General features: G+C 44.2%; 2 protein-coding genes across 3 annotated transcripts; one reads left to right on the forward strand and one right to left on the reverse strand.

Annotated features, from left to right (window-relative positions):
• Positions 1–952: 952 nt before the first annotated feature.
• Positions 953–7,324, reverse strand: rec8b (REC8 meiotic recombination protein b). Its single transcript, XM_028966302.1, has 18 exons — positions 6,507–7,324; positions 5,740–5,807; positions 5,551–5,619; positions 5,329–5,471; positions 4,418–4,493; positions 4,213–4,327; positions 4,033–4,105; positions 3,849–3,922; positions 3,622–3,734; positions 3,011–3,272; positions 2,782–2,904; positions 2,599–2,671; positions 2,136–2,314; positions 1,712–1,760; positions 1,562–1,631; positions 1,364–1,483; positions 1,185–1,279; positions 953–1,091 (listed from the first exon to the last, which is right to left on the reverse strand). The coding sequence occupies exons 2-18, from the start codon at positions 5,793–5,795 to the stop codon at positions 1,000–1,002; spliced, it is 1,782 nt and encodes a 593-aa protein (XP_028822135.1). The 5' UTR covers positions 5,796–5,807; positions 6,507–7,324; the 3' UTR covers positions 953–999.
• pdcd6 (programmed cell death 6) lies at positions 6,615–15,383 on the forward strand. Of its 2 annotated transcripts, none has more exons than XM_028968120.1 (6): positions 6,615–6,859; positions 8,984–9,045; positions 11,370–11,414; positions 12,290–12,448; positions 14,494–14,603; positions 14,743–15,383. In XM_028968120.1, the coding sequence occupies exons 1-6, from the start codon at positions 6,777–6,779 to the stop codon at positions 14,839–14,841; spliced, it is 558 nt and encodes a 185-aa protein (XP_028823953.1). In that variant the 5' UTR covers positions 6,615–6,776; the 3' UTR covers positions 14,842–15,383. The 2 variants fall into 2 exon arrangements, with proteins under 2 accessions (XP_028823953.1, XP_028823954.1); XM_028968121.1 differs by lacking the exon at positions 6,615–6,859 and adding an exon at positions 6,954–6,975.
• Positions 15,384–15,592: the final 209 nt, after the last annotated feature.

The following is a 15,592-nucleotide window of genomic DNA, read 5'->3' on the forward strand; positions in this document are numbered from 1 at the left end:
AGAGAATAGAAAATGTCTACAAATCTGATCCCTCCTCAGAGAGACCTTTGGCCAGCCCCGTTACTGATGAGGTTTCTGTGATGTCAGCCCTCTGTTCCTGATGGATGACGCGCAGCAGAGGGACGGGGGCCAGCGCTCTGTACGCCAAGGAATGGAGTGTGTGGCCAGAGAGCAGCCCCGGCTTCGCTCATGGCAGGGCAGTGCTACATTCGTGCGTTCTACTGTAATTGAGTTTAATAGAGTGAGGTAACCCAGGCGTGAGATCAGACGCTGTTTCTGTCACCACTGACTGAGGTCACAACAAACTGATCCTGGCTCTTCCTTTCCTACGTATCAAACCTGTACTGCCCCCTATGGCCCACTCCTGAAAACACCACAACAAACCTGTGAACCATTACAGCCCAGAATAATAATGATGTCACTACAAATTACTAAGCATTCGTGACTTTATTTGTCGACTGTTTCTAACAGTCATAAAAACACTTGATGTCTCAGTCACTACAGATAAACAAAGCATGAATAATGAACACATAACTACTTAAAATGTGTCTATATTAAATACTGTTAAAGGTATACTGTTCATAAAACATTCTTTTATTACTAAACACTAAAATACATCTTAACATCAAACTAAAATATTGTAACAAAAACACTATCTTTTAAGTAGTAATAAAGTGTATTTCTGGATGTGTTTGTTAAACATTAACTATTTTTAATAAAAAGCAAAAGAAAATTCTTGTAACCACGGACTCAAGAAATCTTTAAAACATCTTTAGAAATGTCATCTCCAATTGATACATCAATTCATTGTGCAATGGCACATTTTTTAGTTTAAAAATCTATTTGCATCACCATGTGTTTTTTAACTATTCCGGCAAAACAGGACAAGTGTGTGTGAGGGAGAGAGAGAGAGAGAGAATGGTGCCATGGATGCATGTCTGTGTGTGAGTATGTGTCTGTTGCTAGAGCGTTTGTGTGGTCGTGTCCAGGTCTTGTTTCCTAGGTGTCTGCATGCAGAGGCCCTGGTCTGATAATGATGGGCTCATATGGTTCTGCCTGATACACGGTGATCTCCCTCAGACAGATCACCTCTAGATGGGCAAATTGATTCAGAATTCATTTTGACAATCTGTTCATATTTTTAAGAACATACTTTCAGGATATTTCATGTAATTTCAACATACCCAGCAGGTTGTAAAACATGTGCGCTGCAGTTCTCCGATCAGCCTCTGGGGGCAGTACTGATTCAAAAGTGACCTTTCCATAAAGCATGTGGTACCTGTACACCATTCAAAAGCAATAATATTACATATATATGTTTGTGTGTGTAAAAACACACACACAACCTACATCAAACACGTACCTGAGCAGGCTTTCTGAGGTAAGGTCCTTCATGTCTGACTCTGGCTCTCGCTCAGGCAGGTCAACCCCAGGCTCCTCTAAGATTGCCTCCATGTGGAAACGTGTGTCCTCAGAGGGAGACCTACCGAATTGCACGGAATTATAGCTGCATATAAGATTATAATTTGAATATTTTATCTCAACTTATATCTACACTTGCCATCTAGTTGGAAGGATCAGATCTTGAGGTTTGTCTTCTTTAGACACATCCAGCAGGACCTCAGAAGCAGCTGTAATAGCGCACAATCAGCATAAATAACTATTTTGATCCTGTTATAGCTGTAAGCTAGATGCACTTTTGTTGGCAGACCTGAGGCTTCTGACAGGGTGAATCCAGACTCAGATGACTCTCTGGGTATCTGGCCGGAGAAGAGTAGAACAGAGAAATATAAAACCACCCAGAAGTGAGGAACAACTGTTGAACTCGCACTTTCATCCCTACTAATGAAAAGAAATGAGGTGTTAAATCTGCTCTAATAACTCTTTTCAGGGGAGTTCAGATAATAATCCTGTCTTGTACTGACGCAGTGTCCTTGAATGGCTTTCCCTGGGCTTCTTAAAGGATTTCACATCTGTTTACACCCATCCGCCCCAACTCATAATCAAGAAAAACCGAAGTGACCAGGGGAAGCAATCGATCATTATCTCGCCTAATGTGCTGAAGCTAATTAGTCAATTGATGACCATGATGAAAACAGATGTAAGTGGCCAGAGAGGGTGGTGCACCCGTTCACCTCCTTCAGACTGGACTCCCTCGCTCTCCTCGCGATCTCCTTCTCCTCCACGCTTCTCTCCACCCTCGGCTCGCTCCCCACCTCTTCCTCCTCCTCCCCGTTGCTTGCATCGGCGTGAAGGATGGGTAAAACCACTGCACCCTGTTGCCATAGCGACTGGAGTCTGGGGTGGATAAGCACTACATAATAAAGACAGAAGAGAGGTCCATCAGTTACGGCCCCTGAGACCCCGTGGCGCTCCTCAGCCCACACAGTCGACAGGGAACATCTTCATCACTGCAGTGGCGCAGAAAGCACCTGACCCAGAGCCAGGATACTGACTACTTCGCATTAGTACAGCGCTTAAATTGAGCACCGGAGAAGTGGGGGGGGGGGGGTCAATTCTACTGATTACACTGGGCCAGAAGAGCCTTTAACCCAATGTGCTGCGGCGGGGCAGAAACAGGAACTGTGGCACACTTACAGCAACAGGGGGCGCTAAACATCCCTGCTGCAGAGAATCCCCTGGTTGGCGGGACACCACAATGAGCGTTGGCCTACAACATAAAAAAAAAAGAGGGCAATGAAGAGTGCAGAAGTGGACATGTGGTCGTCCTGCAATGGATTGAGAATATTTCGTGAATCTGAGGGGGGGAAAAAAACACACCAGAGACTGAGTGTTAACTGTTGTGTTTTGAACGCGCTCTTGCATTTCATCCTGGGAAATCTGGATGTGCTGGTCTGCAAAAATCAAGCGCCGGCGGCTGCGCCTGTGAACGGGAGCCTTGGGCTGTTTAGTCAGAGGGAGGAAATAAAATTGAGAGTCAGATTTGCGGGCTATTTTTATGCATAAAGTGGCAACAAAAGACAGTAAACACACACACACACACACACACCTGGGTAAAAGGTTGCTCAAGGTCTTGCTCCGCCACTCTCTCAATCACCCTGTCTACCTCACTGGTCTCTGTAGTGGTAGGCAAGGTCATGGGGGGAGGGGTTGTCTCCATGGCGACCTCCACGGGACGTCCCGTTTCCTCGTCTGAACGCCACCCACCGTCCTTCACCACGGACTCCACTCGACTTTTGGGGGCGGAGGGAGTTTTGAGAGTAATGGCACATTCAAGATGCCAATAAACAACCATGCTTGTACTGTCCTTACTTTGTGTGTATGTGGTTCATTGTAAATATATACCAGTAGTTTTACTACATTTGTTGATTGTGATGTGTTGTTGGGATACGTCCCTAAAGTTCACTAATGACACGTCATGTACGTCAATCGATCAACCAACCAATCCATGATTTCAGTTAAAAATGCCTTAGCTGCACTCCCACTACTCACTCCTCTCCAGACACCATGGCTGCTGCCTGCTCCTGTGCCTTGTCTGTGTCACTTCCCCTCCTCCTCCTCTTTTCCTCCATTTCTGATATGCATGGCGATCATCAATTATCAGCTGAGACTTCCTCCTAACCATCACTGACTTGGACTCACTTGAATAGCCGCTGTCATAATAAAATGTGTGTTTTACCCGTTCTTTTCTCATCTTCTACAAACGGATCCCGCTGTTCCAGCAGCATGTCAATCTCCTGAGCTGTGGCCTCTGGAAGCTCAGCCCCACCAAACTGTGCGTGAAATATGAAAAATAAATAACAATAAAAAAGAAAACGCATATATTATGAATGTCAATAAGTAACAAATGTTTCAGCAGAACGGGCTGTGGGTCACGTTGAGCTCACGTCAGCAACAGGAATGGCCACCAGTTCTTCCTCCTTCAGGGTGATGCATTCTGGAGATGCAGCGAGACCCACCGCTGCCAGCCAGACAGGGGACGACAGGGGAAAAGTTGAGGGAATTTAGGGGAAAAGCTAGTTTTAGCACCAAGGACAGGTCTCACATGCAGAAGGTCATCTGAGATCTCACCTTCTGGCTGTGACATTTTTGGGGTGGTCACTGGGGGGCACTGTGGTGTAGGAGCCTCCAGGAACTGCCATGGCTTATAATAAAAATGGAAGGCTTCTAACCAACTGTCATGACGTTTTTGTAACTACGTTTTAGGTGTAAACTAACGTAGTTTCTCTGAGTTCAAATGGAGAACCTTACCCAGGTTAGTTCGCAAGGTCTTGGCAACTCGACCCCCATCACACCAAAAAAGGGCTCCAGGGCCCCTTCAGCCTCCTCCAGAAGGGTCAGAGCATTCGGGTAATTAAGGGCCAGCCTGCGGGAGAGGGCCACAGCCGGCACGCCATTAATAGCACGCCGCTATCAGTAATGGTGCCACCTTGAGTGAGGAACGTGAGAATCGGACCTGTCCGGCTCCTGCATGTCAATGTGAAAATGTCTCTCTGTGCGAAGCAGCTTCTCGATGGTCTGCTGGGTCTCCTCTGTGAAAGTGATGGTCAAACAAAATGTTATCTTTAAATACACAAAAAAAAAAATTGTGCTCCAGTTCCACAAGGGGCAATCAACTCTTGGTATGGTGTATAAATATAAATAAATATATTGATATTTGCCAAATTATGTATCTCTGTGTTGTGCGCACCATAAGTCAGTTTTAAGAAGCTTTTCTAGTTCTTATATGGTTTAATGGTGTTATCTTGCAGATAATGATGTTCTCCCTGATATTGTGTGATATCTCTTTTCATTTAATTACAATTACTACAGGTACAAGGTCATCTTATCTGCTCTGTGTCGATATCTAATGATGTGGTTGACGAATGGAGTGGGATTTAATCAGTGTGCGCCAATGCAGAGCATCTATTATTCACAGTTCATTTGGTGACACGCTGCTGCTGCCATCATTGTTGATGTACACCATGGTGATTAAACAGCATCTTTCGCACAGCACTAAACGTGTACATAATTTAATTTGCATCGAAACTGTATTCATGACTGTGGTGTTACAGTTGACAGATAATGGATAAAAGTAGGAGGTATGGTGGGATTACACAGTCACCTGTGAACCAGAAGATCACAACGTCACAGGTTCAAACCCCACTTACTACCATTGTGTGCCTGAGCAAGACACTTAACTCTGAGTGTCTCCAGGAGGATGGTCCCTGTCGTTCTGTGTATTGTTGTCTGCTTAATGCCACGAATGTAAATGTCACCAGTCACAACTGTGGTTACTAATATATAACGGGTCCAACACAAACCCTAAAACCCAAGCAGGCAGACACAGGGAGGCTTGGCTGTAAACCAGACGTTCCGTTGCCTCACCCAGTAAGAAGACACACTGGCGGTGGTAGACAAGGACCACGCCGTACTGCAGCTGGGAGGAGAGGTAGAGCGAGAAGCGCGGACGAGGCAGGCTGGGGTGCAGTGGAGAAACCTTCACTGTCACATAATCCATGATGTCCTCACTGAAGCACACACACACACACACACACACACCATTACAGGATCAATAACACATTTCCATTAGAATACAGCAGGATTTACCATGTTCTTCCAATGTTGACCTTTAAGACCTCCCTTCGAGTGACCTTCACCCCTTTTGTGGCAGCCAACCTATATCAGTAGTAGGGCCATATAGAATTAAAACATTATGTGAAATGTAAAATCAATAACCCACGTTAGAAAGTCAATACATGAAATTTATTGACTTTAAGGGTAGACAAGACATCTCACCAGATTGTAGAGAAGCATCCTGAGTGCCGCCGCAGAACGTACGGGTAATAGAACATCTTCCTTCAGTTCTGTAGGAAAAAACTAAGGCGTAATACAGTATGGATATAAGCGCGTTCTTACTCAAATAACCCAGGGAATAAAACCAGCAAATTGACGATGTGCGCTCAATGATGGACTGGGAATCGCATGCGTTGGCCCGTCACTGTGGGCCAATCAACGCATGCTTCGATACTTTTGACCAATCACAATGCAGAGATTTCCCAAGTGGTTGTAATTTAACCAATCAGATGTTGCTTTTTACAACACGTGTCCGTCTCGTTGCTGGGGCCTTTATTCACAAGAATTCAGATAAGCCGTCAATTGTACAAAACATAAAGCATATTCATCACGTACACCACGTACATCTGAAGAATATTGGAGTAACTTTTAATAAACGTGTCGACGACCGACGTTCTGTCATTTGTGCCACTTAATCAAATTAGTCCCAGTGCAGGAAACAGGTAAAAACAGAAACATATCAAGGTTATGGCGCTATAAATAGATTTTAAAAAACGAGATGGTGTTGGAAAAATTAGAAATCCGACGACTGCTAAAGCACTAAATCATCAACCACTATCTGGAATAAAGCTGGAGGTTGAACGTGAATGGCGGTAAAACAAATATGCTAGACTCGCTTCGCCTGAATTGTCATTAATATCATTTTTAAATAAGATTTTTTCTTTCAGCACCTGCAGAGAGCGCGGAAAATCGACGGAATTACTATTTACCCCCGACTGGCTGTCTCTTCGGCACATGCGAAGAAATCCGAACCAATCCGATTGCCGCCGGGTCCCCTGCGGACTCCCGAGTGGGCGGCGCCGTGACGTCACCGAAGCGCCGACGAAAGTGGGAGAGTTGGGAGCCACGCCTCTGCGTGAGGAATGTCAGGCTGAAGCAAGTTCCAGGAGCGCAGCTTTCCGGACGAATCCGAATTCCTTGAGGGGCGAACGGGGGGAGAACAAACCAAAAAAAAAAAAAAAAAAAACAACAACGGCGGAATGGCATATCACACCCAGTACAGGCCGCCGCAGTATAACAGCATGCCGCCGGACCAGGGCTTCTTGTGGAACATTTTTCAGAGGTGAGTGGAACGGGAGCGGCGCCTCGGTTTCCGCGTCGCCGCGGCCCTCCGACAACTTGCCAGATGCCGGTTCCTCTTCTGGCAGCAGCCGTCGTGACGGGCGAGAAGTTGCCTCCGTAAGTAGAATTCGGCTCGGACGTGTGTGCGGAACGTCCCCGGCAGCGTAGCCGTAATGTCCTGGGACGTTCCTACTTCAGCACCCCGTCCCTGACAGCAGCAGACGGGGGGGACGGGTTAACTAGTTACCCCCCTTGTGGTAATCACGAGTTATGTAATACTGCAGAGGATTCCAATGACCGCTTTCTTGCGACGGCCAGGTGCCTCCGGCGTTCTGAAAAAGGAGGAAAATACGGCGCAGAAATACGTTTGTTTGAGGAGAACTTTTTCCGACTCCGACGTCAGACATTTTTCCGCTGGTCTTATGACACAAGTGTGGTCTAAAGGCTACAATAATGAGTCACAAGAGGAGTGTGTGTGTGTGTGTGTGTGTGTGTTTTATGTGCTGCGCGTTTCGTCACAGCGATCCTTTTCACGACTCCCTCCGACAAAATCCGAACGGCTCTCTGTGGCTGTAGAAACAGAGGGATAGAATGGGCGCGATCGAGGTAACGGTATTTGGGAATGTCACCGATGGCCGACAGTGTATGCGACACGTTTACAGCATTTATCAGACGCCTTTATCCAGAGCGACTTACAATCAGTAGTTACAGGGACAGTCCCCCCTGGAGACACTCAGGGTTAATTGACTTGCTCAGGGACACAATGCTAGTAAGTGGGGTTTGAACCCGTGACTTTGTCTTCTGGTTCATAGGCGAGTGTGTTGACCACTAGGCTACTACCACCCTACACTTCATTAATGCAACCCCCATTATTAATTGCACTTAATAAAAAAAAAAGCCTGTAATAGTTTGTTGCCAGTGGCTTTGCTGTTTGCTTTGTTGCTAGGTAACCTGGTCGTGGGCGTGGCTCCGTCGACAAAACTTTACTGTTGTCAAGTTGCTTCTACATATAAATGTGTAGTTGGCACTGAAATGCTCCTTGTAGACTAATGGACCGAGCATGATTTCACTGTTGGCTTGAGTCACGATTGTCCATAGATGAGGGACTAATAAACCAGTTTCTTGGAGGAAAAAAAATCTAGCCGAATACTAGCATAATACAAGGCCTGTTTCTAAATAGTTTGAAGAAGGTGTTGTTGTTTTTTGTACTTGTGCATAATTAACCTGGAAATATATCTTGAAACGTGTATTATCCCTTCCACGTATGTGTGAAAGGAGTTCGGTCTGGCACAATAGTAATGGCACAAAACTCCAGGTAGTCTGCAGCAGCGGAGAATGCGAGCAGCTGTCTCGCTTCGGGCGAAAAGCAACTTTAGTTGATGTAGAATTAATACTGCACGGTAAAATGAGCCCGGGGCCGGGTTGTTGTTAGATTCTGCCCTCCGCATCACGGCTGTAACTTGTCAACTAGCAACTTTAGTGTTCCTTTTCGCCATGGCATGATCCCCTAAGATCCCCTGATCAGAGGGAGCATGACTAGCGTATGCTCCCTCTGATCAGCTGATGGCTTGTGGGCCTCTACCATTTGCAGTTTGAGGTTCTTTTAGGTTCCTCATTCATGGCATATGCCTCTATTGCAACTTTCCACCTACCCTCCAAAGAAGAAGAGGGTTGAGAAATGGACTGAGTTTGGAAGGACTGGGTTTGTTTTCTGAATTCCGAGCTGGTCAGGTTGCTAGGGAACATGCGAGTCACGAATTGCGGGCATGGCGCGCACTAACGCTGTTACTCTATAACCCAAAAGCCTATTTTGGGATCATTCTGAAGTCTCTACAGTTGCACATGACCCAGACTCGGCAACCTCTTCAGCCTCAGACGTGTGAGAACTTGAAAGTGAAAGTATTTTGATGCACCTAGTTTCAAAGCACCTGATACATTTCCTTGGATCCTGTTTCTGAGGCCTAAATATATTTCTGACAAACATCTAAGACAAATATCTACAACAATTTCTGTTTGTGTTGGGTGGACTGTCGGGAAAATGTTTTGTGTAAACTGTATGATGTCAAAATATGGCATAACCAGCGAAGTTCTAACATTTACCTTTCATTCCACGTCTTATTCATAGGGTGGATAAGGACCGAAGTGGTTCAATATCGGACACAGAGCTCCAGCAAGCCTTATCAAATGGTAATGTTTACTCATTATTTTTATCCCCACCACCGCTGATGCCTTTGAAACCATTGAAACTGGCGTTCTCCTACCAAACGGCTCATCCAAATAAGCTTCTGCGAAAGCTGCTGTGTGGTCTACCGCAGGCCTACGGCAGTGCAACTCAGGAAGGTTTTAGCTTCCTGTACCAGTCTGAATAAATGTCTTAACTGATAGGTCGCTCGACGCGGGCTTGCCTCAAGGCATTGGCCAAGTCGAATGTAATTTCCATATGTTGTTTAATCCTAGATATCAAATGACAAAAACGACATTTTAATATAAAAGACACAATACAACATCATATTGTGATAACATATTGTCATGAGGGTATAACAGTAATGTTAAATCTAAATGTAAACCACAGTAATAATACTGATGCTGTGCGGTACTTTTTACAATTTGAAACTGTAGTATTGTAATGGTGGGTATCATGATGGTATCACACTGTGATTCCGCTGGTGTGGTCTTGTAGAAACGTGCTGGTAGCCTTGCTTCGCCAGGCCTTTGTGAGGCCTTGTTGCCGGCTGAATTGAATTAAGGCCATTAAAAGGGTAGTAATTTGTTTGGTGTGTGTGTGTGTGTGTGCGTGTTATCTAGTGGCCCAGCTCATGTCAGTTCTGCACGCCGTGCTTTGCCTCAGCTCGAATAGATGATGTGGAGGTATACTTTTGCTAATCGCATTTGAATTGCGTTAAAGGCAAAAGAATAAAAAAAAAAAAAAATGCCCATTTGACCCTCATCTGTCCTCTGCGCCCACCTCTGTGTTTCGTTCTCGCCGTGGCCATATTTCACCGCCTGCAATTGAAAAAGATCCCCCCTCATCGCTGTCACCTGACAGTATTTATGCTCGCCTTATTTCACCGCTGCTGTACTCAGCGTTTGTCGAGATCGCTCCGCTTTGCAGATTTACATCGAGAGGCAATTTATTGTTTTTTTTTTTTTTTTAACAGCGCTGCTCAAAGGAGCGGCTGGGGGGTGGGGGGTGGGGGTGGGTACTGCAGTTTAGGGTGTCGCGCATGGCTCTCAGTTTTCCATTTTCGTAGTAGGTCTGTGAGAGGGGGGGACCAGTGTGTGCACCACAGTTCCACCCCCCCAGGTTTTAACAGCAGCTGCCTTCTGTCTGCTCCCAAAGGTGCACAGCGGCGTATTCGTCTGTGTATTCAGCGCGTATTCAACGGCGTTTCGATGGAAACGTCCTCCGGGGGCCTCTGGCAGTGGTGCGGCGCACCTTGTACCGCTGCGTGCACCGCGACTTTAGATATTAAAGCTTCGCGCTGCATTAGGCAGTATGGCTTGTGCGTGTGTGCGCGCGTGTGTGTGTGTTTTTGCGCTTGTGGGGACAAAGATAAGAAAGAGTATTATTTTGGGGGGAATTTTATTTTTAAAAGACTATGAGAGAAAACATTTGCTTTTCCAACTGGAAAAAAAACCCTGATTAGTTGTGCGTGTTTGCGAGAGATGAGCTCGGTTCGGGCCCCACGCCTTTTACCGGACTGCAGGTTTTTTCCCTCCATCCCTGCTGTGGATGTGTGTTTATGGCCGCCCCTGTTTTTCCACCCCCCCCCCCCTTCCTGAGTGGGCCGAGGGTGTAGAGAGAGGCCAGTGTACAGCTGCATAGAGGCGTTTTTGTGCTACGGGTCAGACTCGCGTGGAGGTGGTGCCAAGCGCCCCTGTCCTCACCAGACTGGTGGGCGCACGCACATTTTTCCAGTAGGCCTTCAGGAGTTTACACCCCTCTTCCACAAACACTTTCTGGCCTCTTTAGCACCAGCAGCGAGGTCCAACTTTTGGTGTCTGACCTCGACTAATTTTTTTTTTTTTTCCTGCGACAACCTCAGCTCCACCCAGCCGTTAAACCCGACTGGGCAGGGTGCAGCGGTGAAACTACTGCAGGAAGGGCCGGGGAAAAGTAGTTCACCTCTGCTGCACACCCCCGGAGCACGGTCCAAGTCAGCAGAAATCTGCCTGGACTGCACCTCTGCTCTTTTAGTTATGTTGCTTTCAACGAAGACAATAACCGTTGACCTACGGATGTGGCGTTCTGGCTACATTATTAGACATTCAGTCCCCAGAGGTATACTGTAGAGCTACAGCTGTGCTGTTGTCATTTTAATCTTTTTCCAGTCTGAATTCTGGCAGCTGTTGGATATGTAAAAATCCAACTTTCTATGAAATCCAAAAAGTCCACTACATAGACACAATGAAAATTATAAATTATAGCCAAAATACTGGACTGGACACGTTATGAATAAAGGTCAATTTTATGCAAATATACTAATGTTTTATCCCCCCCCCCACCATAGGCACATGGACCCCTTTCAACCCGGTGACTGTGCGATCAATCATAGGTGAGCTGCTTCTCCTGCTTCCTCTAGTCCCTCACAGACTTGTTCTGTATTCTGTTCATCCTGTTTGTATGAGTCTCCATAGCAACCATTCAGCTAGAGGTGTGCCTGCCGAGGGATATACAGCTGTCAGTGTGTGGCATCTTGGAAACAAGAGAATGCAGAAATTTCAATGATCATTGGCTGCTGGATTATTTGTGGAGTCGAATGCCACACACACACACACACACTCACATACACTCACATTTACATTTATGACTTCCAGCATGGACTGTAGTTCTTTATCCAGAGCGAATTGCAGTCGGTAATTACAGGGACAGTCCCCCCCCTGGAGACTTAGGGTTAAGTGCCTTGCTCAGGGACACAATGGGAGTAAGTGGGGATTGAACCTGTGACTTTGTGTGTCACCCACTAGGCTACAAGCGCCCAAAATGTAGCGAATCTTTTGGCAGAACCAAACCTCTTTTTTAACAAATTGTACTCTTCCAGTTACACTGCTCCGATTGAGAGACTGAACACGGAACGTACGTACAAGAAGTTATTCACTGAACCAACTTGGTATCTTACATAAACACCCTCAGTGTGGGTCAGATAATACCAGAATTGGATACTTCATCCCACCACCACACATCCCACATCCCACATCAGAACTTTTTTTGGTCTGTGCCTGTGTAACAATTATTTTTGTACATCACGCAGATGGCTTCAGCGCTTAACAGCTGGTCAGTCAGACACCCACAGATTATTCACGTCAGGGGTCATCTTTGTGCAGCCATTATTCTGCCAAATTGTGTCACATTGTGCGGCTTAATTAGGCTACAGTAAATGATGAATAAGCCTGTTGCCTTGTCGTTGTTGTTTTTTTTTTTTTTCCACAGCCATGTTTGATCGGGATAATAAGGGTGGGGTAAACTTCAACGAGTTTGCGGGGGTGTGGAAGTACATCACGGACTGGCAGAACATTTTCCGCACCTACGACAGAGACAACTCTGGCTTTATCGACAAGAACGAGCTCAAGCAAGCACTTACTGGATTTGGTGAGTGGAGTAACTGCTCAGGCCCACACTTATTAAGCTGTGCTGTGTGCTACAAGCTGGCTAATTGATTAATCAATAAATCCAAAAATGGCTACATGAATCATAATTATTTTGTGTTTTTATTTGGATGAGAATTTATCTGAGTGAGTAAAGCACGAAGGTTGCTTTTTTTTTTTTTTTTTACCTTACGGAGCCAGTCTGATTGATCTGATTTCTTGTTCACTTAGACTAAATCAGAAGGGTGACTGTGTCACCAACTGTGATATATATATATATATTACACACACACACACACACACACACACACACACACACACACACACACACACACACACACACACACACACACAAACATACACACACACACAGTCTAGACTAGGGTGACCAGATGTCCTTTTTTGAGACCTGGAAATTGCATCTGGCCGGGTTTTTGAGCTGCCATGGGCATCCTATACCAGTTCGAATCTGGTCAGCCTAGACTAGCCAGTAGATTTATTCTTGTCATACAAGTCATCCTTATTTTATGACCTTTACAGCACTGGCAATATCAAGGCTTACTTACATTGTGATGAAGTAGTTGTGTCTAGGAACTAGGTTTGTCATGATACTGAAATTTCAAACTCTATACTGATACTGAGGATCTTAATTTTCTTCTAAAAAAATACAGGATATTTCAATAAAGTCAGCACACTCTCACACACACAAACATTTGAAACACTGTTACCTCTCACAATGTAAAAGCTTTACTAATGAAATTGAAAGCAGACGATTATCATGACTCAGACATTCAAAGTTCAGTTTATATACTGTATGTTATATTGAATGTAGAATCAGGTTTAATTAAAATATTAATATAAAGGACCTCATTTTAACTTGTAGTGCTGGCTAAGATATGTTAAACTTAACAGCACTTGTGTCATTGTTGTCCTGTGCCGTCCCGTTCAAAGTGTTCCACAGTTTTGACACCCATTATACACTGAAATATTTGGTTCAATACTTTTGACTGAATGCTTATAGAGTTCACAGAATTTTAATGTGGAAGTTCATTTTAAGAAGTGAGACTAGTTTTCTGTGTCCCGTCCATATATAGAGAGAATTGTCCATAAACAGTACATTATGTTCATACACATATATAAAAAAAATGTAATGAATGTATTTTAATGTTTTTTACCAAACTAAAAAAATGCACTTCTCATGCCGCAGAAGCGAAAAACATATGCATCTTGTGCTATCATAGTTAGTTATGAAATGCAGAGAAATCAAAGACATAGCCATTCTTATAGTTAACTTACTTAACAGTATTGCTTGAAAGTGGCAATTAAAATATTCAAATTATGGGAATACTTCCAGATGGTGCTCTTGCTTTTTACACTTTCTTACGTTTACTTGGTCTGCAGAATTATGTTTAAGGTGTTTCTAATGTAAACACTGGGTCCTCCAGGTAGCCAGGGGAGGAGCTGCGCGCTGCAATGCCTGACGGCGATTTCCGTAACCGGCAGATGTAAAACTGGTTTTTAAGTATAGATACCATCGCAAAAAATTTAGTACTGATTAGTATCTGAGAATCGATTTTTTTTGACAACATTACTAGAAAGTCACTGTTCAGGCAGCACCTTGTCTGACATTGCAAACACAAACTATGGACACAGATGGAATGAAATTTAAAGAGACAAGGTGCTTCAATGAGGTGCTGTTATGCTCAGAATTCCTCTTAGCCAATCAAAATGTTCGTACATGACAAACGCAAGTTTTAAATGTGTTGTAAATCCGGTCTTGATAAAAACAACCAACCAACCATAGTTTTACATCTATCATTTGCTTAACGTTAAGCAATATTCAATGAAGTACAAAGAAGGTTGCGGAAGGCTCGAAGAAAATCCTGTGTGGGCGCATGGGTTGAAAGAAATGTTCAGTGGCATGCATTAAATTTGCAGCTTGCTGTCTTGATTTTTAATGGATGAAGATACGTATGAAAGTAGCAGCGACTCATTTGAATTTGCGTACCATGGGGAACTAAAACTTCTTGCCTCCCTTTCTTCCTGCAGGCTACCGCCTATCAGATCAGTTCTACAACACTCTCATAGAGAAGTTTGACCGCCAGAGGAAGGGACAGGTGGCCTTCGATGACTTCATTCAGTGTTGTATAGTTTTGCAGGTATGCATTATTATAATAACATCTGACCCATGAGGTTTCTGTATTCTTGCTATGAGCTTATGCATTAATTCTGACATTGTGCTTTTTATTGTTCTGTGGACTGGATATAACACTGCTGTTTGTTTTTTCCTTCCCACAGAGGTTGACCGACGTGTTCAGGCGGTACGACACAGACCAAGACGGCTGGATCCAAGTGTCCTACGAACAGTATCTTTCCATGGTCTTCAATATCGTATAGCACAACAAAGCACAACTGGACACAACTGTGCCAAAAAAAGACAACAAAACCCCCAAATCACATCAACACCCTGCCCTTATGTCTTCCATGTTAAGATGACAAACCACATCTCTGATCTGGGCCATGGGGTGGGATCAAGTTTTTTCTGTCTGTATGTCAGTGGTCACATAATTAATATAAATAAACACTATGACATATCTGTACTAGTGTAAAGGTAAAAATGACATTATAAATATCATGTTCAGGATCTGTTGCATGCTTATGGATCTTCAGCTTCAGAGCATGAACTAATATTTTTCTGAGGTATGTTTTGCTGAAGCCATGTTTACAAAGGAATACTGTGAAAGCAGGGTGTGCCAAGCCATGAAATCCTGCTTTTAGAGTGACTGACATGTCAGCTAGGCCATGTTTGTATAGACCTCTATTTTTAACCTGCAGAAGTCTGGTATGGTATATCATTTCTTTGGCTTTTTTTGGTGCACGACGCTTAAAACTGTAAAAATGCAAACAATTTTTTTTTATTAAAAAAGTGAACCATTTAATATATTGTGAGGTCCTCATTTATTTACCACAAATTGTATGTTAAATCTTAGTAGTAAACTCTTACACAAAACCCTACACATTTTACATGCATTCTTTATTAATTTCAAACATCCATCTCAACAAGTGTCCTTTAGTATAAAATATGAAAGTGAAGTGATTGTCTTTGTGAAACACTGCAGCACAGCACACGGTGACAGAATGAAATGTG

Source organism: Denticeps clupeoides, chromosome 2 (genome assembly GCF_900700375.1).
Source record: "Denticeps clupeoides chromosome 2, fDenClu1.1, whole genome shotgun sequence".
Lineage (NCBI taxonomy): Eukaryota > Metazoa > Chordata > Actinopteri > Clupeiformes > Denticipitidae > Denticeps > Denticeps clupeoides.